This window comes from Bos taurus, chromosome 15 (assembly GCF_002263795.3).
Source record: "Bos taurus isolate L1 Dominette 01449 registration number 42190680 breed Hereford chromosome 15, ARS-UCD2.0, whole genome shotgun sequence".
Lineage (NCBI taxonomy): Eukaryota > Metazoa > Chordata > Mammalia > Artiodactyla > Bovidae > Bos > Bos taurus.
The window spans coordinates 46,573,828-46,600,812 of NC_037342.1; the positions used below are offsets into that span (position 1 = coordinate 46,573,828).

The 26,985-nt window shown below is 51.3% G+C and overlaps 1 protein-coding gene across 2 annotated transcripts; it reads left to right on the plus strand.

Annotated features, from left to right (window-relative positions):
* The first annotated feature begins 239 nt into the window (after nucleotides 1–239).
* TRIM3 (tripartite motif containing 3) lies at nucleotides 240–26,045 on the plus strand. Of its 2 annotated transcripts, none has more exons than XM_059874869.1 (12): nucleotides 240–437; nucleotides 8,805–8,970; nucleotides 16,049–16,280; nucleotides 16,508–16,659; nucleotides 16,857–17,037; nucleotides 17,320–18,052; nucleotides 18,172–18,275; nucleotides 23,377–23,544; nucleotides 23,729–23,897; nucleotides 24,148–24,218; nucleotides 25,198–25,338; nucleotides 25,468–26,045. In XM_059874869.1, the coding sequence occupies exons 2-12, from the start codon at nucleotides 8,840–8,842 to the stop codon at nucleotides 25,618–25,620; spliced, it is 2,235 nt and encodes a 744-aa protein (XP_059730852.1). In that variant the 5' UTR covers nucleotides 240–437; nucleotides 8,805–8,839; the 3' UTR covers nucleotides 25,621–26,045. The 2 variants fall into 2 exon arrangements, with proteins under 2 accessions (XP_059730852.1, NP_001094627.1); NM_001101157.1 differs by having other exon boundaries at nucleotides 314–411.
* The last annotated feature ends 940 nt before the right edge of the window (nucleotides 26,046–26,985 follow it).

Sequence of the window (26,985 nt, forward strand, 5' to 3'; positions counted from 1 at the left end):
CTCAGAGGCAGCTGGCGGGGATCGAGGATCCGGGATCCGGGATCTGGCTCAAGGGTTGCCCAGCCCGACCGCAGAGGCACCGCCTGCAGGAGCCTCAGGGGAGTCGGGGGATCTGAGCGGGTGGGGTAGGGGCGGGCGGGGCCTCCGCGGCGGCGGGCGGAGCGTGGGTGGGTCTTCGGTCTCCCAGCCGACCCCTCCTCCGGCTGGTCCGCAGCCCCGCCCCGGCCCCTCCCTCCGGCCTGTGCGGCGGGTCCGGCGGCGGCGCCGGCGCGGGGACAGGCGGAGGCGCGGGACGTGGGGCGGCGCCGCGGGCACGGCCGGGCAGACGGGCGCTGGCAGCAGGGGCAGCGCCGCGGGCCCCTCGGAGTGGCCGCAGTCCTGGTCTTGGCCCTCCCATCCTGCCTGGCCGCGGTGAGTGCGACGGGCGGCCCCCAGGGGTGCGTTTGTGTTCCTGTCTGCCCGGGTCCGGGTCTGGGTCGGAGCGGCGATGTGTCTGTCCGAGTGGCTGTGGGTGGGGGCATAGATGCTTTTCAAAAGCTGTGCCTGTCTCTGTCCACGTGAGGCGTGTCCCTGTCCGTGAGAGCCGTAGGGGGATTCTTCGGGCTGTGGCTGCTCACGTGAGGTCCATGTTTGAGGGGGGAGGCGCGGGTGGATGGGTGATGGTTCCTTAGAAGAGCGCAGGGTTTGGGAGCTTGTGTATGTTGGCGGAGGGTGTCGAACAGTGCGGCCGAGGATGATGGGGGGTGGGGGCGCGGGTGGGGTTGCTGAGTGGGACTCTGGAATCTAGTGGCCCAGCTTGTCTGAGGGTTCCTTTCTCCCTGGTGCAGACACTTCCACCCCTTGCTACCCTCTCCGTCCTCAGGCACCTAGAGGCCCATCGGCGGGTATAGAGGACAACGTTTCCTCCTCTAGCCCTGGCCTCAGGACGGGCAGCCTCATCCGGAGGCTGTTTCTTGTTGGAAAGGACTCTTCTGTTTCCCATGCAGCCAGAGCCCCGCCTGGAGGACCCCAGGCTCCTCCCTGGTTCTGGCCTCCTCCCTTCTGGACTTGGCTTCAGATCATGGGCTGCAATCCTGCAGGGACAGATGGTTGCAGGTTGGAGGGGCAGGCTGCACCCCAGGGAGGTCAGTCCGCTTAAGGCAGGTCCTGGGCTTGTTCCTGTGCGAGGGTCTCTGATGTGGAAAGCATAAACGAGGACTGGCCCCTGGAGGAAGATGAGATCTGGGAGGTTGGAGCAGGTGCAGAGGTCTTCACAGGTCTCTCCCTGCCTGTCTGTCCAGCTCATCAGTGCCCATTCATCCCCTAAGCAGGGCTGTGATTTGCTGCAGAATTGGAATCAGCTGCAGGCCTGACAGGTGCCCTGCCTCCCTTGGCTTGCATGCCTCCAGTGACAGAGCACTTACTACCTTCTGCTATGGGGAAGCTTCTTTATGTTGAGTGGAGGTCTTTTTCCTTGGAACTTTGTTTCCTTGTCTTGTTATTGCCTTTGATTTTGCCTCTCTGTCTGGTGAGAGGGAACTGCAGTGATTTAAACATGGCTCTCTTGTCACCAACATATACTGAGCACCTCTGTGTGCCAGGTGCTGCCTCAGCCACTCAGGGCACAATGGCATTCTTGCTGAGAGAAGAGCCTGAGCAAAGGCCCATAGTTTGTATAGTATTTGTGTTTAGAAAAACAGAGCAAAATCATTTTGCTAGGCTAGGGTAGAGGGTGTTCAGAAGGAGTGTCATTGGTGCCCTCAACTCAGTAAGAGAGGTAGACAACTACAACCACTATCTAACACACCTAGCCTTGCTGTGAAAACCAGAAATCAAATACTCAAGGTTGTACAAGGTTGAATTTGATCATGGACACATATTACAATCTGTAGAGACCTTTGGCTGGACAGAGAACCTTGGGAATCTCAGATCTGGGGAAGAGAAAGATATGCCACCCCCACACACACAATTTGCAAGTAAGGGGATGGAGTAGGAACTTGTCCAGAGTCTTACCTTGCATTAGTGAGGTTAGTTAGAGTCAGGACTAGCCCCTGAATCTCCTGACCTTTAACCAAGACACATTTTAGGAACAGAAGCAAGGATATAGTCATAGCCTATATCTGAAAACTGGACGAGAAGGAATTGAGAAGACTCCCAGGATTCTGGCTGATGGAGCTAGATGGACGGTGGTGGCTTTTATTGAGATGAGAGATGCAGCAAGATGAATAGGTTAGGGGAAAGTGAAGTCAGTTTTAGACTAGTCTCTAGCATCATCTCTGTACAGATGTCCTAGGTACAGCTAGATATATAGGTCTGGGTTCAAGAAAGTTTTCTGCATAGGAAATAAGACTTTGGGAGTCGTTAGCAAGTGGATGGTAACTGAAACCATGGGAGATGGTGAGATCTCCCAGAGTATGAAAGTGAGGGGAGAAAAGGCCCTAGAACAAAGCCCTGAGGAACTAGACAGATAAGGAATGGACAGTGAAGGAGCAGCCAGAGAGGCAAGTAGAGAACTGACATCAAGTGGGTCATGATAACATCAAGTACAGCCACTGTCTTTTTGAATCTTGCTCTCTTGCCCAACTGGTCCATGTTTCTTAATCTTTCATGCTTCTGTTCCTTGACTCACTGTTTTCCCAATGTACTTATCCTATTTGTCCCTCAAGATCCAGTTCATATATCCCTTCTTCCGAAAGTTTTCTTTATTCTCCTTCCCTACCTTCAGAGTTAGATACTTCCTCCTCTTTGCTGCCACTGTAGTTTGAATATGTTAATATCATGACACTTATCACATTGTAGGTTATATATTTACAAGTCTGATTCCCACCCTAGTCTGAGAACTTGTAAAGGACAGGGAGTGTGTCTGTTTCAGCATTGTTTCTCCAGTAACTGTTTTAAGGGCCTTGTCCAGAGTGCCCAGGAAATTTGATTGCTTGATAGGTTGATCAGCTGATTGAATGGTTCATTCACCTACTCAGTCTAGCAGTAGGGGGCGAGGAGAGTGGTACTGCAAATTTCATCACTTTCCTTCCTTGCCAATCTTACTGCAAGGGTTCCTTGGCTTTGAGGACTTTACCTCCTCCAAGGTTTCAACTGTTCCAGGGAAACCCCAGAGATAGTAACCTGCAGCATTTGTCATTTTGCTGAGGCTTCAAATGATCGAGTAGACTTGGAGGCTAGTGAACAGGAGAAAGTCATTTTCAGAAGTGAGTGAACCTAACTGGCCTCTTGCAGCCACTGTTTAACAATGCCTTGGTCACCCACCTTTACTCATAGCTGTATAAGTAATGTTATACTGGGACTCCTGTGAGGTTGTAGGGGGAAGTCCTGGAGGAAATTAGATGCTGCTTGAGAATTTGGAGAAACTGAAAAGCCTTGAAATACATCCTTTGCAGATGTCAGAGATCTAGTGGAATCAGCACTGGCTGTCTTCATTTGCTCACAATCAACTTCCTCTTCAGCCCCCTGGATCTGGCATCCTTTCCTCCAGCCCTTAGAAACCACACTCCCTGGGGTTAATACCAGCTCTTTTAGAGCTTTAGATCATGGGAACTCTTTGCAGCATTTCACAGTGAAGACTGTTCTCTTATCCATGAAGCTGTCTTCTCCCTTTGCTTTCAGGATATCTTTCCTGATTCTCCTGCCTCTTTGGCTACATCTTTTCAGCTTGTTTGCAGGCTTTGCTTCCTTAAATGTTGAAGTTCCTTGGGGCACAGTCACAGGCTTTCCTTTCTCATCTTATACCCTCTCTGGATGATGTCATCCACTTCGATAGCTTCAGGCACCATGTCTACACCAAGGACTCCAAATTCATTATCTCCAGGCCAGACCTCTTTCCTAGGCTCCAGCTTATCTTTCCAATTGCCAGCTGGATCTCTCCACTCAAAAGTCCTGTAGGCACCTCAGATTCCTTTTACTAAACACTGAGCCTGTCACCCTCCCATTCAAACTGCTTGTCTTTCAGAGTTTCCAAGCTAGAAAACTATGAATCATCTCTAATTCTTTCTTCTCCCTCTGCTCTTCATATCTAATAACTGGTCACCAAGTTCTGGGATTTCTTGCTATGAAATCCACTTCTGTCACCTCCCTTTTGCTACTCCACTAATGAAGGTCACTCTCATCTCTCCTCTAGAATATCATGGCAGTCTCTTAACTTTCTACTTGTGACACCCTTCATCTTTTTTCCACACTGCAGTCAAAAATTTACTCTCCTCTCTCCCTCACCCTGTACTTAAACTCTCTCCACCTCCCCACCCTGCCCCTAAAAGGTTTCCTTTGCTCTTTGGATAAAGGCTTAACCCCCTACCAGTGTAGAGTCAAGTCTAAATTCCTTAATAAGACCAACAAAACATTGTGATCTAACTGCTGCTTACTCCATCTCATTTCTTAGCCCTCCCCTGTCACAGTGTTTGATTCAGTCTCCTGTTGCAAAAGACATGCTCTGTGTAACTCTTACCCATCCTGGAGCTCTTGAATGGCCTTTTCTTCTGGAGAATTCCCTTGACCTCCAACCTTTAGTACCCTCTTCCCCTGCCCAGGATCTAGGTTAGGTGACTCTTAGCAATCTGTCCTTCCCCATCATAGCCCTCACCATATTGCACTGCAGTAATCTATTTATTGGGTTTCCCTGGAGGTTCAGACGGTAAAGAATCCACCTGCAATGCTGGAGACCTGGGTTTGATCCCTGGGTTGGGAAGATCCCCTGGAGAAAGGAACCGCTACCTACTCTTATTTATTAGATTGTGGAATCCATGAAGGCTAAGCTGTGACTATTTATCTTTGTATCCCCAGACCTAGCAGAGGTGCTGAATGAATGCTGAAAGAGGAAACCTTTAGAACCTCAGTTAAAAGATGGGAAGGATAAGGGATGCAGAGATGGCAGTAGGCAGCCTGAGGAAGCAGGGTGAAATCTCAGCTCTGAGTTCAAGATCTTCCAAATGTCTGCTGTGATAAACAGTTCATTTAAACCATGGCCTATAGGACCTTGGGGGCAATGAGATGGGAGTGGTGGGAGCAGAAGCCCAGGAGAGGAAGGGAGCCTAGTGATTTAGGCGAGGGCGGGGGATGAGGGAGTTGGGGAGTGGGTATGACCTAAGCGGCTGCGTGCCCAGCATGTCTGGGTGGGGAACTGAAGCAGGAAGGGGAAGGGAGGGAGGAGCTGTCAGTGCCTGGATGGAGCCCAATCCCCGCCCCTGTGTGACAGGCTGGGAGAGCCCCTTGGGCTTGGAGAGAGGCGGAGCCTGACTTCCAGCTGCCCAAGAAGGGCCGGGTGGACCACTCCTACTCTTCCTCCCAGCCCTGCCCTTTGCCAAACAGAAGCATCAGCTTGGCCCTGGCCTCCTGTTCCTTCCGCCAACCCTCAATCTGTCCTCTTCCTGCTGGGTTATTGTCTTTGTATTAAATCTCCAGATTCAGAACCCATCATTTCTGGAGAAGGAACCTCAGAATCCCAGTGCCCACATCAGGGAGGATGCTCACAGGGATGCCTTCCACCCTGCCCATGCCCACCCTCACATAAACATGAGACACATGCAGCCGAGCCTCTCTCCTGCCCCTCCACAAACCTGAAGAGGGCTCTGGACTGGCCCCATTGCATTCATTCATTCGTCTTTAGAGAGGCCCATGCTGCATTGAGCTGGGCACAGAAAGGGATGGCCTGCCCCTCGTCACTGCCTGTTTTGAAGTAGTCTGATTATCTTTCTGCCTCCTTGCATGCCCATGTTTCTCTCTTAAATGGTTTGCATCCACTATGTTAATCTCTTCATCTCCAGTCATCCTTCCATCACTCTGACTTGGCTTCTGCCCTTTCCATTCCACCACATCCAAATCTGTTGGATACCCTCAGTCTTTATCTTCTTCCACTGCTCCTCCTTTCTTGAGTCAATCTCTTTCCTGGATTTCCTTGATCCCATACACTCTTGCAACCCACTCCAGTACTCTTGCCTGGGAAATCCCATGGACAGAGGAGCCTGGTGGGCTGTCGTCTATGGGGTCGCACTGAGTCAGTCATGACTGAAGTGACTTAGTAGCAGCAGCAGCATACACTCTTGGTCTTCCTCCCATCCCTCTGGGTTCTCCTTCACTCTTCACTCTCTGTCTCTAAATGGTCCCATCCATTATCATTGCTGTGCATGCATGCATGCTCAGTCACTTCAGTTGTGTCTGACTCTTTGTGACCCTATGGACTGTAGCCCGCCAGGCTCCTCTCTCCATGGGATTCTCCAGGAAAGAATACTGGAGTGGGTTGCCATGCCCTTCTCCAGGGGATCTTCCCAACCCAGGGATCAAACCTGAGTCTCTGGCATCTCCTGCGTTGCAGGCAGATTCTATACCCACTGAGCCACCTAGGAAGCCCCACCATTGCCTTAAGTATCCTTAATATGCCAGTGCTTCCAAGTCCAAAACCAGTCCAGACCTCTCCCTTGAGCTCCTATATTCTATTCCTTACTTGACAACTCTACCTGGGTTATCACATCTCAGACATAATGTGGCTAAAATAGAACGGCCCAAATCAGTTCCTCAGCTTCACTGTCTCTGGGCACAGTCCACCATCTGCTCAGGCGGGAAACCTGTGAGTCCTTATTGCCTTATTCCTTTCCTCTCCACATCTGGTCAATCATGATATCCTTTTGACTCAACCTTATGGTTATTTCTCAGCTCAGTCCACCTTTTTGCTTATAGGCTGGTGGCTCAGATGGTAAAAAGTCTGCCTGCAAACTGGGAGACCTGGGTTCGATCCCTGGGTCAGGAAGATCCCCTAGAGAAGGAAATGGCAACCCACTCCAGTATTCTTGCCTGGAAACTCCTATGAATAGAGGAGCCTGGAGAGCTACAGTTTATGGGGTCACAAAGAGTCAGACACGATTGAGCAACTAACACACTGCTAATACCCAACATCAGCCTACCTAAAGAACTGGGGTAGCCTCCCAAGGGGTCTTCCTGCTTCCACCTGGCTCTTCTTCAATCCTCGTGGCCACCAGAATAGCTTTTTAATTAATTTATTTTTTTTTTATAAATTGGATCATTTCCCTCCCAATTTGGGATAAAACCCAGATTCTTAACATCAAGGTCCTTTGTCATCTCATTCCCAGAGTCACCTCCAGTCTTTTATTCCTTTGTTCTAAGCATGTGGTCCTTTCGGGTTCTCAATGACCATTTTGCCTAAGAGCTCTCCTTCATGTTGTTCCTTTAGCCTGGAATAAATTCCCTCCCTCAGTCCCTAATGCCTCTACCCTCATCCCTGCCATTTACCTTCTAGCCCCTCAAAACTCTGCTTAAAAATCACCTGCTTGGAAAGGCCTTCCTCAATCACCCAACTGAAACCTCATAACTTTCTCATAGCACCCTTTCTTCTGTATAGCACTCCCTTCCCCAAATTTGTAATTATATATATATATATTCATTTATTTACTTTTTAAATATCTGTCACCACCTCCCCACCACAAGGACAGTGACCATATCTGTTCTATTTATCACTCTATCCCCAGTGCCTGTACAAAGTAGGCACTTAATAGTTATTGAATTACTGAATTTCTTCAATAAATACAAACCAATCCTTATGTCAGACTCTGTGCTAAGTGCTAGGATTAAAAATGAATAAAATATAATACCTCTCTTCAAGAACTCTGTATAGAGTGGAAGAAACCAAGAAACAACAAGAAAATTACAGTGTAGTGTATAAGGGCCAGGATGGAGGAAATACAGGGTGCAGAATGACACAAAGGTGGAGCACCTCATCCAGACCTCAGGAAATCAGGGAAGGCCTTCTGGAGGAAGTGACATTTACACGCAGACGTGAAAGATAAGCAAGAAATTAGTCAGACGAAGTAGGGGTTAGAAGAGGATCTCAGGCAGAGGGAACAGAATGTGTGACTGCCCAGAAGCAAAAGAGAACAAGGAGTTTTCCAGGAACTGAAAAGAAACCAGTGTGACTGCTCACAGAATCATGAGATGTGAGGTTGTAGAGGGAGGTATGGGCCAGACAAAGCTAAGCCTTGTTGGCCAATTTAAGGAGTTTGGACTTTGTCCTCTGGACAATGGAGAACCATTGAAAGAATTTAAACAGGGAGTTAGTGACTAGATGGAATCCGTGTTTAGAAGCTTCATTCTGGCTGCAAGGGGGATTGGTGACAAGCAGGCAAGGAGACAAGGACACCAGTTAGGTTGTTGCTGTATTGTTGGAGAGAACTGGTGACAGCATGAATTGAGGGTGGTATCTGTGCATTTGGAGTAAAGGGGATAAGATATTGGGGAGGCAGAATCCATGAGACCTGGATACTGATTGGATGCGGAGAAGAATGTGACCCTGGGCAGTTGTGCTGGGAGGTGGATCAGAGCACTGCTAGAGGGGCTGTAGGTGGCCAGAGGAGAGACACTCTATCAGAAAAGCCTCCTGGGGGAGGGTTTAGGGCAGGCAAAGGAGATAAAGGGCGGGTGTGTCAGTGAAAGTGTACATCCCTGTACTGTGCACTTGACTGTACTTGACCGACACAAGTGTGAATCCTCAAAACAACCATTTCAAGTAGGGATCAGTATTCCCATAACTGCAAATTATGGAAACTGAAGCACAAAGAGGATATATAAATTGTCCAAGGTCACACAGCTGGGAAGAGGCTGAGCTGGGTTTGAAGTCCAGTCTAACCTGATGCCTGTGCTTTTGACCAGAGCAGTAGGCTCAGAGGGTCCCCAGTCCAGCTACTTCACCTTGCTCCATTCCCGGCAGGGAAGAAATGGGGCTAGTGCTTTTCAGGGACTGTGGGTGGTGGGGATCACGCGGAGGAAGGGAGTGCTGGCTTCCCTGGTGCTGACCATCTCTCTGGGTACAGGCTGGTGTGAGTGGCAGGAGCCACCCGTGGGCACCATGGCGAAAAGGGAGGACAGCCCTGGCCCGGAGGTCCAGCCGATGGACAAGCAGTTTCTGGTGTGCAGCATCTGCCTGGATCGGTACCGGTGCCCCAAGGTCCTGCCTTGTCTGCACACCTTCTGTGAAAGGTGAGGGGGTGTGTACTGGGGAGGGATGAGGACCTTGCAGGCCCTCTGGAGAAGGGAGTGGCGTGTGTAAACCTGTAAGAGGTGAGGGAGATGTGTGCACACGTGGAGGGGAGCAGATGAACCCTGACCTACAGAAGATGAAGGTTTGGACCTGCGAGAGGACCAGTGGTTTCCTAACACTGGGTGGCGCCTCCTGCCGAGAACAGGGCCTTCTGTGCCCCTGCCCAAACCCTGAGGCAGCCTTCGACATCACCAGAGAAATCAAACAGAACTGAGGCTCTCAACCAGCTCTGGCACCAGAAATTTCTGACCAGTGGGAGGATGTTCAAAGCTAGGTCTATCCTCCCTGCCCATCCTCATTGTCATCCTGAGGTACTGAGTGGAAGGCAACCCCTCCCAGCCTCTGGGCCTCTATCTATTATTCATTCACTCAACAAATATTTATTTATCGAGCAACTACTATGAACCAGACCTGTCCCAGGTGCTGGGCAAGCAGTGATAAGCAAAAACAGATATGATCCTTGCTCTTAAAGGGCTGACAGTATAGTGAAAGAGGAAGATAGTAATCAAATCATCATACAGCCGGACTACTGATAAATGTAATATTGCAGATAAATGTAATATTGATACAGATAAATGTAATATTGCACCCTGAATGAGTGCTGCAAATAAAGTGCTAAGATGGGATCTGTTAGAATTTAGAGAATCAGAGAAGGCTTCCCTAAGGTCTGATCCAGAGGCTGGATGGGAGTTAACTGAGTGAAGGGAGTGGTCAAAGCCTTCCAGGCAGAAGGCAGAACACAGGGAGGCCACGTGGCATGGGTACCTGCATTGGGTGAGAGGCTCTAGAGGAAGCCCGGCAAGGCTGGAGCATAGTGAGTGCAGTTGCGAGTGGCCTGGGACAGAGCTGGAACTCAGACAGAGAGGGGCTTTGTTGACCACTTGGGAAATTTTGTTCTTAGCCTGAGAGCCACGTGAAGCCTTTGAAGGGTTTCATGCATGATCACATCTGTATTTTGACAGTATTGTCTCTCTCTTATCCCTTATTGTTCTGCGGTGAGTTACCAGATCCCTGGGTCTTGTCACCATTGCCTCCACCCCACCCTCCCAGCCCCTTCACTGAGCCCAGCTCTGCCCCAGGGATGCTCTTCCCTTCCAGTCCTGCTCTTTCAGGTTCCAGCTCTACTGCTGTCTCTCCTCTTCATCAGCTGGAAGCAGTCTCAGCCTTCCTGTCTATTCTTACATCAACCTGGCTGACTTTACTACCTACCTATGCCCCTTAGTTCTTGACTGTTTCTCCAGGGATGCCCTCCATACCACTTCAGTCAGACACCCTCCCAAAGACACCCTGGATCTTGCCATCACCCAAAATAATGCCACTTCTTCTGTGGCCACAAGCTCCAGCATCCCACTCTTGGCTCCCATCACTCCACTTTCAGTACACCAGCTTTGACTGGGGGTAGATATCTAATGCCCTTGACGGCTCCCTCTTCTCCCAATTACCCGCTCCTTCCTGGACTCCCTGTCTTTCCTACCCATTCTGAATCCTATGCAGACCATACACCTTTGTCCTCTTCCAAACCCATGTGGCAGAAGCCCAATCCTGGATCTGAGCTGTAATTAGATGTCTCCACACCTTCTCCTACACCCAGATCACTGAGCACTCCTGGAAAAAAATCAGTGCCTGAGAAATTATAACAATAGCTACCATGTATTGATTGCTCACTATTTGCCAGGGACTGGCTAAGTGATTTACATGTATTGATTTACTTAATCCTTCCAACAGATACTTTATTATCCCCATTTTTAAAGAAGAGGAAACTAGGGTTCAGAGTCATTAAGTAATTAAGAAATATTTCCAAGGCTCTGCAGCAAGTTAAATAGTCAAGGTCTGAATCCAGATTTGACTGCAGAGTCTTCTCTACCAACTACCACTCACTCATTCACTTATCCCTTGGTCCCTGCTCTCAAAGACTTATGCTCTAGTGAGAAGCGATGGACAGTAGGCGAGCAAATAATCAAACAGGAGAGTCACAGTTTGGACTGTTTTCCAGGAAATAAATAGGGAGCAGGTGAGGGTGGTTGGGCCAGGGGCTAGTCTACAGAGAGTCATCAGGGAAGGCTTCTCCAAGGAAGTGACATTTGATCCAAGACCTGAGGATGAGAAGGAAACAGGCACGTGCAGATTGTTCCAGGCATGGGGATCATCTTTGCACTGTTTCATGCAAAAGCCTTAAGGAAGGAGTAATTGGGGCATGTTCAGAGACTGGAGGAGAAGCCATCGTGCATGAATAAGGAGGAAAGTGGGGTGAAGTGAGGTAGGAAAGAGTCAGAACAGTTCATGGGGGAGCTTGGCAGTTTTAGGAAAGTGTTTGAAGTTTGTTCTAAATGCAATGGGAAACCCTGGAGGATTTTCTTTAGCAGGGAAATAATGTGACATAAATTGGGTTTTTCAAAGCTCATTCTGGCTGCTGTGGAAGAGTGGGTTCTACAGAAGCAAGAGTGGAAACAGGAAACCAGTTAGGAAGCGCTCGTAAGCCAAGCATGAGCAACACAGAGGATGGGGTTCTTGATGAGTTCAAAGGTATTCTGCAGGGTAAACCCCAGATTCAGCAAGCTTGGAAGAGAGCTACAGGGGAAACTAAACGGAATGGTTGAAATGCAGACTTCACAGTTGATGAGACATAGTGGTGCTGGGAACATGGGAGTAGATGGTTGAGGTTAAGTAGACAAAAAAATCCTGGGGATAAGGGGGTACAGAGGCTTAGGAACTAAGAAATCTTTTTTTTTTTTTTTCCTCACGTCATGCACAAATGTGTGATGTTAGTTCTCTGACCAGGGATTGAACTGATACTCCCTACATTGGGAATGCAAAGTCATAACCGGTGGACCACCAGGGAAGTCCCTGGAACTAAGAAATCTTGATGGTGGGTGGGTTACTCTGTGGATGTCAGAGTCATTGAGAATAAGGGCAGGAGTGTGTGTTAGGGTGGGAGGTGAGTAATAGAAGAAGAGAGTGAGCCAGGAGGAAGACTTATGGGGAAGCAACCATTAAGTCAGCAGAGACAACAGCAAGGTGGGGTGTTGTAGACAGAAGGCCTGAGCTTCCAAGGAGCTGAAGAAGGAGAGTTTAGCAGTGTTCCAGTTGGGGGTGGGGAGGACTCAACCCCACCTTCTGGCCCCGAGGAATGTGGAGTATGAGACCAAAACCACCCGAAGGGGAAACTAGGTCACCGATAAGTTAATATTTGTGAAGCACTTAGAACTGTGCCTGGCACGTGGTGTTTGTTAAATGAATAAGATAATTAATTCAGATCAAGAGGTGTAGACAACATTAAGAGGGGAGATTGAGGATATGGGAAACTTTGCACCAGTCAGATCTTCCCTCCACAAATTGGTGGTCTCCAAACACAGTGGCTCTAGTGGTAAAGAGACCGCCTGCCGATGTAGGAGACTTAAGAGACGCCAGTTTAATCCCTGGGTTGGGAAGATGCCCTGGAGGAGGATACTGCAGCTCACTCCAGTATTCTTGCCTGGAGAAGTCTATGGACAGAGGAGCCTGGCAGGCTATGGTCCATAGAGTCTCAAGCAGTCAGTCACGACGGAAGCGACTTAGCACGTGTGCAAACACAGCGCCATCAGTCTGTTTCTAGCAAGACCCCTCTCCTCCTCCCTTCAGTGCTGAATCCTAGCCTCCTTGTCCTCCTGGACCCGCCTTCACCCACTCATTTGCTTTCAGCCGCTAACCTTGCCTGAAGCAAGTTGCTGCTGCTGCTGCTAAGTCGCTTCAGTCGTGTCCGACTCTGTGCGACCCCAGAGACGGCAGCCCACCAGGCTCCCCCGTCCCTGGGATTCTCCAGGCAAGAACACTGGAGTGGGTTGCCATTTCCTTCTCCAATGCATGAAAGTGAAAAGTGAAAGTGAAGTCGCTCAGTCGAGTCCGACTCTCAGGGACCCCATGGACTGTAGCCTACCAGGCTTCTCTGTCCATGGGATTTTCCAGGTGAGAGTACTGGAGTGGGGTGCCATTGCCTTCTCCTTGAAGCAAGTTAGGCATCCTAAATTTGTCCCCTGGTGCTCAAGTACAGCCACCTCCATTCCCCCTCCCTCTATCCATCTGCTCCTCCTCTTCAAGCCAACCTGAGCCACTCTCCCATCCCCAGACCTTGTCCCATGTCTTCTAGTCTCTTGCCTCCCTCCTCTGCTGGCTCATCAATTTATACATGCTCAAGCCTCCCATTACAGATAAGAACTCTGCTTTGTCCCTCTGTCCTTCCCAGCTGCCATCCAACCCCTCAATCTCCTTTTTACTCAAACTTCCAACCTCCCATTCACTCTTCAGTTGGCAACATTTTCCCATCCTTGCCTTCCCTGACTCAGCTGCTTTTGACACTGATGACTACTCATTCCCTGCTTCTGGAATTGCTCCACTCGGCTACCCTGACACCGTCTCTCCTTCTGTCTCTCTGCCCGTTCCTCTTTGCTCTCCTCATTCAGTATTTTCTGGGTCCTGCTCTTGGCACTGTAATCCCCTTAGCCATCTGAATGTTGGTGGCCTCCCTCCCTCTCTAACCTGCCTTCTCCCCAAGCTGTCTACTGATTCCCTCTGCCTGGATGTCCCAGTGTTACAGTAAACTCAACCAGGCCAAGGCTGAACCTCCCTGTAAACTAGTCCTCTTTCTGTGTTTCTCATCATGGTGAATGGCACCACCATCCACTTAGTCATCTAAGCTAAGATCCTGGGAGTCAACCCAGGCTCATCTTTCACTCCCTGTATCTAATCAGACAACACCTCCCACTGGCTGCACTTCTTAAACACTTGTCAAATTTGTTCCATTTTGGTCTACATTGTTATTGTTCTGTTGCTAGGTCATGTCTGATTCTTTCTGACCCCATGGACTGCAGCATACCAGGCTTTCTGTCCTTTACCATCTCCCGGAGCTTGCTCAAACTCATATCCATTGAGTCAATGATGCCATCCAACCATCTCATCCTCTGTTGTCCTTTGGTCTACATTGCTATGCTAAGTCACTTCAGTTGTGTCCGACTTTGTGCGACCCCATAGATGGCAGCCCACCAGGCTCCCCCGTCCCTGGGATTCTCCAGGCAAGAACACTGGAGTGGGCTGCCATTTCCTTCTCCAATGCATGAAAGTGAAAAGTGAAAGTGAAGTCGCTCAGTCGTGTCCGACTCTTAGCGACCCCATGGATTGCAGCCTAACAGGCTCCTCCGTCCATGGGATTTTCCAAGCAAGAGTACTGGAGTGGGGTGCCATTGCCTTCTCCGTGGTCTACATTGCTAGTGCCTAAATCCAGGTCTTCCTCACCTCTTGTCTAGACTATACAAGAATATCTTGCATAAGCACATGCATTACCTTGGATCTGCCTCTTGTGTTTCACTAGCTTTGTTATCTTGGAGCACTTAACTTTTCTGAGTCTGTTAACAAGCATCAAATATACAGTGAGTGGCACATTGCACCTAATAAATGGTAGCTGGGTGCTAGGGAGGAAGATGCTACCACCCCTTGGCTGCTGTCTCATCATATTCACAGTTACCTTCCACACAGAGAGAGTGAAGAGGAGCTTGATAAAGTGTAAACCTGGCTCTATCATGCTCCTGCAACGCCCTCCTGCTGTTGGGATAACTTCTAAGCTCCTCGGTGTGGCCCAGGAGCCCTCCATGAGCTGGACTCTGCCTCTCTCTCCAGACTTCCCTTACCATTCCTTGCCTTGGAGTCCTCTCTAGCCACCTCGAACTGCTTATAATGTCCTAGTCATACTGTGCTGCTTCTGGTCACCTTCTGTATCTGGACCCCCCTTCCTCCTCTCCCTGCTTTCTCTGGTCAGATAAACAATTATTTGTCCCTGAAGATTTTGCTTAAGTCACCTCCTCTTCTGGCTTCCTGGCTACCTACTCCAGCCACCCTTGGCCAGATGCCCTTTCTGTGAATTTCCTTATTACTACATATTCTGTGTTCCATATATTTATTTATTTGTTTTGACTGTGCTGGGTCTTTGGCACATGGGCTTCTCCACTTGTGGCGTGCAGGCTTTAGAGCATGCAGGCTCAGTAGCTGTAGTGCCCATGGTTAGTTGCAGTATATGGGGTCTTAGTTCCCTTACTAGGGATTGAACCCTGGCTCCCTACAGTGAGGGGCATTAACCACTGGACCACTAGGGATTAACCACTGGACCACCAGGGATGTCCTTGTGTTCCTTATATTAATGATCAGTAATACTAATACCCGTACATGAATTTGAGCAAACTCTGGGAGATAATGGAGGACAGAGAAGCCTGGTGTGGTACAGTCAATGGGGACACAAAGAGTCGGGCACGACTTAGTGACTGAACAAAAACAAATACTAATAGTCTACATTATATAGCACTTTGTGTGAGTCAGGCGTTGTCAGCACTTTACATTTAATCCTTCATACTTTGTGAAGCCTGTACTGTCTCCATCTTACAAAGGAGGGGTCCTTAGTACATAAAAAGTTAAGTAACTTCTCAGGGGTCACATAGCGTAATAGGTGACAGACCTGGGAATTGAACCCAGGCAGCCTAACTTCAGGACTCCTGCTTTTAATCATCACACTGTTTACTTCTACAAACTCTAATTTTGTTACTTTTTTTCCTCTATAAACTGGAAGTATTTTAGAGATAGCACTGTGGTTTATCTTTGTATTCCCAGAGCTTGGCACAAATTTGGCAAGAGTAGGCAGTCAATAAATGTTTAATGAGTTAATGGCAGGGGGGTGGGGACAGGCAGTCGCACATTTTCTGTGAGAAGGGTTTGTAAACACCTGTGAAAGGTGAACCTGTGTTTGTGCACACTGTGAGGAATGCCAATACGTCTGCTCTTCTGAGACGTCAGGGGTGTGTTCCCACTCAGTTGTGAGAGAGAGAGGCCTCTTACCCCTGCTGGCAGGACAGGATGCGTGTGCCAGCCAGAGCGGTTTCCAAATGAATGTAACAGCACACCTGAGAGGAGAGGGACTGGCACCCATAGCGGGTGGGGGGGGGGGCATTCTGACGCCACCTCACCCCTCCATTCCTCTGACGCCCCCTCCTCCCTGGCCAGATGCCTCCAGAACTACATCCCTGCCCAGAGCTTGACACTGTCCTGTCCGGTGTGCCGGCAGACGTCCATCCTCCCCGAGCAGGGCGTCTCCGCACTGCAGAACAACTTCTTCATCAGCAGCCTCATGGAGGCCATGCAGCAGGCACCTGATGGGGCCCACGACCCCGAGGACCCCCACCCCCTCAGCGCAGTGGCTGGCCGCCCCCTCTCCTGCCCCAACCATGAAGGCAAGGTGGGCCCAAGCAGGCCCAGTGAGGCCAGGACTTGGGGTGGAGGGGCAGGAGCGGTCGGGGGAGGGGGCTGAGAGGCTGTGGGTGAGAGGGTATTTCTCTGGGTAAAGTGGTCCAGGTAAGGGGATGCACCTGGTAGGTGAGAGGCAAGGAGGGCAGGTGGGGGAGGGGAGGGGACAAAGAAGTCTGGTGTCTAGTGGATTCCTGACTGGAGTCCTTATGCTGCCAGACGATGGAGTTTTACTGTGAGGCCTGTGAGACGGCCATGTGCGGGGAGTGCCGAGCTGGCGAGCACCGGGAGCATGGCACGGTGCTGCTGCGCGACGTGGTGGAGCAGCACAAGGCGGCCCTGCAGCGCCAGCTCGAGGCGGTGCGCGGCCGGTAGGCACCTGGCGGAAGAGGGCTGGTGGGGTGGTGCTTTCACAGAGGCAGAAGAGAGACCCTGGGGAGGGTGGAGATACAGGGAGGTGGCAGGGAGGGGAATTCACCCAGCACAGCGGTAGGGTCCCCAGGGAGAAGGAATGGCTTGGCACGGGCACCCTCAAGCAGCCCCACTGTGAGATGTTTCCCCTCCCCAGACTGCCGCAGCTGTCCGCAGCTATCGCCTTAGTCGGGGGCATCAGCCAGCAGCTGCAGGAGCGCAAGGCAGAGGCCCTGGCCCAGATCAGCTCAGCCTTCGAGGACCTGGAGCAAGCGTTGCAGCAGCGCAAGCAGGCTCTGGTCAGCGACCTGGAGGCCATCTGTGGGGCCAAGCAGAAGGTGCGTCTGCTCACCCTTTCCCACCGCTGTCTATCCTGAGACGGCCTGCTGCCTTCCCCGCCTTTCCACACCTGTGCACACCTTCCCCTGGCCTCTGCTTTCCACCTCCTCACGTGGTCAGTAGGTGCTGCGGGCATCTGTGTCCTTTGTCCATACTCACCCTCTTGTATTTCTTTCATGCCATAGTACAAGTTCATCAGGAATCACAAGAAACACCCCCTCCCTAGCCTTACCCCCAGCACATCAGTCTTCTCACCCAGACCTCCCGGAACCCCTCCTCAGGTGTTGCAGACCCAGCTAGACACACTGCGTCAGGGTCAGGAACACATCGGCAGTAGCTGCAGCTTCGCAGAGCAGGCACTGCGCCTGGGCTCGGCCCCGGAGGTGCTGCTGGTGCGCAAGCACATGCGAGAGCGGCTGGCGGCTTTGGCGTCACAGGCCTTTCCGGAGCGGCCCCATGAGAACGCACAGCTGGAACTAGTCCTCGAGGTCGACGGGCTGCGGAGATCGGTGCTCAATCTGGGCGCACTGCTCACTACCAGTGCCACTGCACACGAGACAGTAGCCACGGGCGAGGGCTTGCGCCAGGCGCTGGTGGGCCAGCCCGCCTCGCTCACCGTCACTACCAAAGACAAGGATGGGCGGCTGGTGCGCACAGGCAGCGCTGAGCTGCGTGCGGAGATCACGGGCCCGGATGGCACGCGCCTGCCGGTTCCCGTGGTGGACCACAAGAATGGCACGTACGAGCTGGTGTACACGGCGCGTACGGAAGGCGAGCTGCTCCTCTCGGTGCTGCTCTACGGACAGCCGGTGCGCGGTAGCCCCTTCCGCGTGCGTGCCCTGCGCCCTGGGGACCTGCCACCTTCCCCGGACGACGTCAAGCGCCGCGTCAAGTCTCCTGGCGGCCCGGGTAGCCACGTGCGCCAGAAGGCTGTGCGAAGGCCCAGCTCCATGTACAGCACGGGCGGCAAACGGAAGGACAACCCCATCGAGGATGAGCTAGTCTTCCGAGTTGGTACAGCGGGGCCGAGAGCTGAGCCAGAAGGGGCGGGGCGGGATGGGTGGGGCCAGAGGCTCAAAATGACCTCTGTGAATTTTGGTCTGTTTGCGTTCCATCTGTTCTGTTCCCCACAGGGAGTCGTGGAAGGGAGAAGGGTGAATTCACCAATTTACAGGGTGTGTCCGCAGCCAGCAGCGGCCGCATAGTCGTAGCAGACAGCAACAACCAATGTATCCAGGTAAGCTCTCCCCTAACAGCAAATAGAGGTTCTCAGGCTATAGCCTACTCAGAAACAGAGTATCTCTGGAAGGAAAGGTGAAACCCTGCAGAGAGTACCTTTTCTTAAAGAACAATGAATCATGGCACCACCCCTCACCCAGTCACTTGCCACCCCAACCTCACTGGCCACAACAGTAACCAGCAGCTTCACAGTTGGGCACCAGGGTTTACTGAGCTAGCAGCCTCTACCTCCCAGGCTGTGGTCAGGCCGGACCGGCTCCTGGACCCCGAAGATCTGGCTCATTCTTCCTTTCCCTCTGCCTCCACCTGAGGCTCCACTGGCTGGCTTACATCTGCCCTTTTCACCACCGTGTGGCCAGGGTGCAGGCTCCGCCCTCCCCTACTATCTTCCAACGTGCCTGTGTATCATCTGTGCTAGTCTCTGCAAATGTCCAGTTGACTAGACGGCCAAACAAGGGTAACTTGTGAAAGCGGTGCCTTCCAGTGGCTAGAACGTAATGCATTTCATAGGCGGTCCTGCCCCTGGCCCTCCTAGTGCCTCGTGCACCTGAGTGGAGCATCCACCACTCAAGAGGATGTGGTCTCTGCTGCACTCTGGGCTCCAGAAAGCTAGAAAATGTGGTTTTCTCTCTCTGATCCTTATAGTGAGCCTAGGAGTGGGCAGAGCCTATGACAATCACCAGGGTGCTAGACGCAGCAGTGCAGTTCAAAGCTCAAGGTCTGAAACCAGACACCTGGACTTGAATCCTAGTTCTGCCACTTACTGACAAGTCATGTGACCCCTCTGATCTTTGGTTAACTCATGTGTAAAATTAGGAAAAGAGTACCTCAGAGAGCTGTCTGACATAATGTACTGTGCTTGACACTGAGTGAACCTTCTAACGTTAGCTGTTGTTGACAATATCATTGTCCAGGTGGGGGCTGTAAACAAAAGCCAGGAGGTGGGAAGGTGCTGGAGAGGGCTGTTCAGGGAGCTGGAGAAAGGGGCTGGAGGGAGACTATATTAGGAGTGAAATATCTGAGGTCACGCTGTAAATGGTTTGGGAGCAGAAGCTATGGGATTTTGATTTTGATAACTGCACAGGATTGCTTCTACCTACTATAAACTTTCAGTTCTAGAAAACGTTTTGTCAAACAGCAAAACTTGTCCTTGAGCCTTACTTCACGGTGTACGTTTAAACTTCTTCCCGACCCTCTGCCTGAGTACCCCTGTCACAGATACGGCTCTCGCAAAGGTCTGTTACCTTAGGCTCAGCTCCACCTGGCCCTTGCTTTCCTCCTAGCAGACTGAAGGAGCCAGGGGCTCTCGCATGAGTGTATTCCCCAGCCTGTTTAGCCTGCCTTTATTCCCACCCTATTGCTAAGCGCAGAGGAAAGGAGAGGCTCAGGTCAGCACAGGGAGGCATTTGGGTCCATCCTGCATAGCATGGAGTGGAGCGAGGTGGATGGGTAGGGCTGGTGATGAGGCCTGCTGTCGTACCCTCCACCTTCCAACTCGGTTCCTCCTCTGTATGCCAAGGGTGCTTTTTGGCACAAAAGTTGAGGTTGGGGAAACTTCTTCTGGGGTGGACACACACGTCACTTTGTCTCCCCAACAAGGGATTGTGCTTGTCTGTTGTTGCCAGGTGGGAACTTAAGAGGGAGGGCCTAGTGCAGCCCCCTCCTCACTCCAAATACTTCCTTCCCCTGCAGCAATCTTCCTGGCCCCTGCCCCCACCCATACAGACACCTCATAGCTGCTAGGAGCCTGGCTTTGAGTTCTAAAGCTGGGTTTCTGCTGCTTTCACTCTGGGGTCCTCAGGTCTGGTATGGGCCAGGCTTCCAGATGGACTGTGACTCCCTCCTTGGTCCATGAGGATTGGAGTCCTCATGAACTTTTCCTCCTTTGGAGCTGGCTATGGTGACGGCCAAGACAAATCTCCTTGTGTTGAATCCGCATCAGCTGACAGGAGAGAAAAAACATTTTGTGATTTTTGAATGAAGGGTTTGATTTGGCTATATTACATCCTTGTGTAATTAATTGTCTGAGTCCAGAAATTTTATCAGCTCTTTTGTGAGAGCATCCTCATTTCTTGCAGGCAGAATATTAATCACATTGTCCTCTGAGCTCCCTCAGCCTTTGGCCCTGGCCCTTTTCATTCTTTACTAGAATCACTGGTTTGCTTGTTTTATTTTATTTAGCCTCTCGCCCAAGTAGACTCAGGTCCTAAAGTTGCTTACTGTTACTGTGGCATAAGAGAGAGATGTTAAGGGTCAAATTAGGGCACTGGTAGATTCTAGAGATAAGTAAGCAAATATGACAGGTTTTGATGAGCCATCAGATATCAAAGGAGAGGGAGGGATCAAGAATTGCAGCGCTTGGTGCTCTGGGTAGGTAGTGTTGCCTTTTAGGAACGGGCCTGGGAATAAGTTGATGAACTCACACGTTCATGTGTGGTGAGTTTGAGATAACTGTGCAGTACCCGAGGAGAGGTGTCCTCCCCGTTCTGGTCTGGGAGTGAGCTGATGGATTCATCCGTTTGTTGAATGTCTGCTGTGCGCCAGTTGCTACACCAGTGCTGCAGTGCAGCAGCACACGAAACAGACACAGTCCGTGCCCCACCTGGGGCTTACATCCTTAGAGGGGAACAAGGCTACTTAGCAGTTATTTAGTTACAGAAGTGACAGTTCTTATAAAAAGAGCTAAAATGTGTATTATGGAGACCTAACTGTATATGTTGATTCAGGTAGTAGAATTGACCATTAAAAGCTTCTCTGCAGAAGTGACCTGGGAATTCTGAGAACTGGAAGGTGAATTGGAGTTGGCCAGTTGTAAGGGGTGGGATAGGATAGGATGAGAAGAGTAAGACCCCCGTAAAGCCTCAGTGTTGAGATAGAAACGAAGCTGCTTGGAGTGAAGGACGCAGATGTGTTGCTTCACTGCCGATCTGGTTGCATCTTTTCGTCTCTCTCAGCCCGTACTGCCTATCTTCTTGTGCTGGCAAGTGCTGTCTAAGCACGGGACCAGGGCAGAACCCAGAGGCTGTTCTGGTCAGACAGGGAGGGCATGATGCAAGGTCCATCTCAGGAAGAAGTGATGTCCATAGGTGGGACCAATTCAAGCATCCCAGCAGGCCTGAAAAATGGGGATGTCGCAGGCGTGGGGACCTCAGTCCACTAAAGAGGGAAGAAGTCTGGATCAAGAACAAGACCAAGGTCTATAACTTGAGTTCTGCAAGGCTGCTCTTGGCTTTGATTTACCTTGTGTCCCTAGAGTTATAACAAAGACTTAGGCAGAGAGAGAGATGTTTTGGCTGTGAGGAATAAGCAGGAAGGCTTAGCTATAGAGAAGAAGAGCATTAAAGTAGTGTTTTAAGGATGGGGAGACCTGACCATGTTGCTAAGGTGGGGGAGGTAGAAGCAGGGGTGAGAGGTTGAAAGGTTTATTCTGTCCAGATTACTTTATCAGCCTCATAACCTGGAGGGTCCTTTCCCCTGACCCTCACCTAACCCTTTCTTGTCTGCTACCAAGTCCTGGTGAGTCTTCCTCCTTATGTCTCTTAAGTCCATCTACTTCCCTCCAGCAAGTGCCCTGGTCCAAGCCAGCATTAGTTCTCCCCTGGATCACTGCAGCACCTGACTAGTCAGCAGTTTCCAGTCTTGACTTCTCCCTGCAGCCAGAGTGCTCTTTTTACTCCTTTTCAAAAAAATTTGGCCATACCATGTGGCGTGCAAGATCTTCGTTCTCCAGTCAGGGATCAAACTCTCACCCGCTGCAGTGGAAGCGCAGCACCTTAACCCCTGGAGTGTCAGGGAAATCCCTAGTGTGCTGTTTCGTAAAAAGCTCCCATGGGCTTTTTCCAGCACCACTAAGCAATTCTTCAATTCTCAGTGGACACTGACCAGCGATCCTATGAATTTGCCTCAATTCTGATACTACCTGGAGATGGCATCACACCCACAGGTTAAAGGCTCAGCCCCGTAAGATGGCCCTCTTCAGAGGCTAATCGACAGTTCAGGTTGTCGCCTGTACTCTGACCCACCAGCTGTAAATTGGAAGCTCCTACATCCCACTCCTTGGGTTCAAATAATTAGCTACAGCAGCTCACAGAATTCAGAGAAACATTTAATTATGTTTATCATATCCTTTATTAGTATAAAGGGTATTATAAAAGATACAGGTGAACAGCCAGAAAAGAGGTACATAGGGTGAGGTCTCCTAGTGTAGGAGCTTTGGTCCCTTTGGAACTGGGGAACACACCTTCCTGGCACCAACCCGGAAGCTCATCAAATCTTGTTCAAGAGGATTCATAGAGCTTAATGTGTGCTCCCCACCCCTTCTCCTTCTCGGAGGTTGGTGGGCAGAGCTGAAAGTTCTGACCCTTTAATCAGATGGTCTTTCTGGTGACCAGCCTCATCCTGAAGCTATCCAGGGGTCCCACTCTAAGTCCCTCATTAGCATAAACCCACAAGGGGCTCCTTGTGAATGACAAAAGACACTGCTACTGATTAGGAAATTCTTTCAGGGTTTGAAGAGCTCCGTGCCAGGCACTGGGGACAAAGACCAAATATATTTCATATTATAGCACAGAGTCAGATCTTATCTTGTCATTCTCCTGCCCAGAGCTTTTCAGTGACTCCTCATCGTATCCAGAATAAAGCCTTCTTCTGTTGTTTACGGAAATGCCCATTGCAGTCCAACCGCACTGGACAAGTAGTGCCCATGCTGGGCTCAAGTAGTGTGCATATTGGACTCTGTGCCTTTTGCATATTGTTGACTCTTTTAAACACCTTCCTCCTCTCTCTCTACTCGCCAGCTCTGGCTCATCTCTTGGCGTCATTATGAGGCTGTTAACTCAGACTTCCCCTGCTCTTGGAGCCTTTCCTGACCACCCCTCACCCCTTTCACATCCTCACGATCCCAGCCACGCCTCTGCTGCATGTCCCCTAAGGTCTGCCATGTCTGATTCTGCCCTGTGCCCCAAGCAGGGTGTCAGGAAGTGCTGGTTGAGTGATGAATGAATGGGGCGGGGTCTCCTCCCTCAGGATCCTGCTCCGCTCCCTCTGTGCCCACAGTCTCTCCCCTCCTGCCCTCTCCCTCCCTCGGTCCTCTGCTCCAGGTTTTCTCCAATGAAGGCCAGTTCAAGTTCCGCTTCGGGGTCCGAGGGCGCTCGCCCGGGCAGCTGCAGCGCCCCACGGGTGTGGCCGTGGACACCAATGGAGACATTATCGTGGCAGACTATGACAACCGTTGGGTCAGCATCTTCTCCCCTGAGGGCAAGTTCAAGGTGAGAGGCCTGCTGTCACTCTACCCTGCAGCCTTGGTGGCCAGCCGCAGTGACCATTCTAGTGCCTCCTGGTGGTCAGGGCCTGGACTGCGTGATCCATCCTCAGCCTAAGGTTCTGTTTTGGCGCCAGGTTGGGACTGCTCACCCCACCAGGCAGCCCCTAACAGGTAACCCCTTCCTGCAGACCAAGATAGGAGCTGGCCGCCTCATGGGCCCCAAGGGAGTGGCTGTAGACCGGAATGGACATATCATTGTGGTCGACAACAAGTCCTGCTGCGTCTTCACCTTCCAGCCCAATGGCAAGCTGGTGGGCCGTTTTGGGGGCCGTGGGGCCACTGACCGCCACTTTGCAGGTATTGGAGGAGGATTTAGAGACCTAGTTCCTGAAACCCCAGCCCCAGAGAACTCCCTTACATGCCCCAGTTCTAAAGACCCCTTCACCTATATTTTGGCCCTAGGGGACCCCGTCCCTACTGTACCCTAGCACCATCATCCCAGAGACCCCACCATCTCCTCACAGCCCAGCTTTGTCATCACAGAGGTTCTTCCCCGCTCCGCTCAGTCTCCTGGCTTACTGCCAGAGAGCCCACTTTTTATTTTCAGGGCCCCATTTTGTGGCTGTGAACAACAAGAATGAGATTGTAGTGACGGATTTCCATAACCATTCAGTGAAGGTCAGTGCCCTCCCTCCCTCCATGGCCACTGTCCCAGCATCCTTTCCTCCTCCACAAGACCCCTCTCTCTGTCACCTCCCTGCTTTCTCCCCCAAGATCATTCCTTTGCTCAATAAACATTTGTGACGTGGCTGCATTGTCCCAGGAACTGTGCTCAAAGCTGGGAATAATCACTATGTTAAAGCAAATAATGTTCCCTGTCTTCTTGATTTTGGTCTAGTGGGGTTGAGAAAAAGGTGCCAGGATATTGTAATATGATGTGGCAGATGCTGTGTTGCAGGAGTGCAGGTAAACTTGTGAGGGTGTAGCAGGAGCCCTTGATTTAGGTGAGACCGAGAATGACCTGAAGCACAACTGGGAATTAACCAGAAGACAGGGGGACAGGAGAAGCCAAGCAGGCGGAAACTCTTCCCGTGTAGTTCAGGTAGTTCAGATGGTTTGAAGAAACAAGGCTTGCTCACTCCCTGAAGGGGCTTGCTCTCTTCCTAAGAGTTATGAGGAGTCACTGAAGGATTGCAGGCAGGAACGTGATGCAATCTTATGTGTCTTAGAGCGCTCTGGCTGGGGTGAGACTAGAGGCAGAAAGATTAGTCTTCTGCAGTAATCCAGCTGAGCACCATTGCAGTGGCGGTGTATGCACAAGGTACAAATTTGACACAGACTCAGCGGCTTATGGTAGTAACGAGAGGTCAAGCAGAGGAGAAGGTGGGGTTTAGAGTGACTTGTGGCCACGAGGGTGTTGCCAGTCACTGGGAAATAGAATGAACTGCCTTCCTGGGGAAGATGAGCTGCCCAAGGGACATCAGCAGGGGTGTCCAGTAGGCAGTGGGATGCATGGACGTGAAGCCCAGGGAGAAGAAACTGGTTTACAGCTGCAGATGCAGGGGTCCTCCGCCCTGGGGCTTCACCCCATCCTCCTCCAAGGCCCTGCCTTCTGCCCGAGGCCGGGTCCCCAGCCCCCAGACCTTTTCTCTGCCAGGTGTACAGTGCCGATGGGGAGTTCCTCTTCAAGTTTGGCTCCCATGGCGAGGGCAACGGGCAGTTCAACGCTCCCACGGGGGTAGCCGTGGACTCCAATGGGAATATCATTGTGGCCGACTGGGGCAACAGCCGCATCCAGGTGAGGAAGGCCCAGGGGTGGCATGAGGCTGAGGTTTCCCACTGGGCCCCATGCACCCCCCTCCCCAAATGCCGCTCATCTGCCTGATCTCACCTCTCCCTCTCCCTCTGATCTCCACTCCCTCCCCAGGTATTCGACAGCTCTGGCTCCTTCCTGTCCTATATCAACACATCTGCAGAGCCACTCTATGGCCCCCAGGGCCTGGCACTGACCTCGGATGGCCATGTGGTGGTGGCCGACGCCGGCAACCACTGCTTTAAGGCCTATCGCTACCTCCAGTAGCTGCACAGGGGGCCTGCCTGGCTCATGGAGGGACGGACATAGGGGTGATTGGACAAGATGGTCTGGCCGGGAGATGGACCAGACCTGGCAGCACTGAATGTGGGCTGCGGGCGTGGGTGTGCCCGGTGCCCCCCCTCTCCCCCTTCCCAACCCCCCACGGTTGCACTTTATTTATTCGGTTCTTGCTTTGGTGACTGGGTGGGCCTGGACCATGGTCCCAAGGATGTGTGCAGAGCTTCACCCTCCCCTCCCCACCTTACACACCTCCCCGTCTCCTCAGTCTGCTCCCCACCCCCCAGCCTGGGGCCAGAACAGCCTCTTACTCCAGGGCGAAAGTCCCTCTGGTTGTCTCCCTACCACCCTATACACACTGACAGAGGCAGCAATACCCCACCCCCCATATTAAATAAATGTGTTCACCACCATGGTTTTGTTGCTTTCTTGTGGGATGGGGCTTGGAAGGGGAGATGAGGGTACAACCAGCTCTTGATGAAAAGAGGGGCAAGCAGCTGGGTTAGGAGACCCAGAGTCCAAATGTGCCCTGATGTTTTGAAGCTTCAGGAGAAGAGAGTAGAGCCCCTAGAACTAAGCCACCTCTAAATGCCTGTCCCTAGGCCCACGTCTCCTGCAGAAATAGGAAGGTCTTTGGTTCTCTGCTCTAGGGCTAAGAAAGGACCCTTACCCAAACACAACCAGTAGCTGTGGGGAGAACAGTTGTAAGGATGACAGCAATCCTTGAGGCGCAGGCCTGGGTTAGGGACCTGGGCGAGCCGAGGCTATGGGAAACTCGGGGCATTTGAAAACTTAGTCCCGAAGATTTTGAGCTCTGCTTCATCCTCCTGCTCTTGAGCCAAGACTGCTGCCCTTTCCCTACAGTGGAACAAGGGTCCTGGCACCCCCTCCTGAGCTCTATTTGTCAAGGTTTGGCTGCCAATTCCAACACCAGCAGCCCTCAGTGTTTTGGGAGGTATGGTCTATGATTTCTCCCTCTCTACAAAAGGCTGAAGCTACTTTTTACTGCTAAGTAAGAGCAGAGCCCAGTCCTGAATCTGGAGCTGTCATACCCCTAACTGGTAAGTTGTAGCAGCTCATTCATTCTTAGACCCCTTGCACACAGCATGGTAGCTGGCAGAGAATGCACTCAACAGAATTTGGGGAGTGATGGCTCTGGGAAGGTTGAGTATAAGAGGTCATGGGGAAGCTCAAGACTTTACCCTGGTGGAGCACCACCCTTATGGCAGAAAGCGAAGAGGAACTAAAGAGCCTCTTGATGAAAGTCAAAGAGGAGAGTGAAAAAGCTGGCTTATAACTCAACATTCAAAAAACTAAGATCATGGCATCCAGTCCCATCGCTTCATGGCAAAT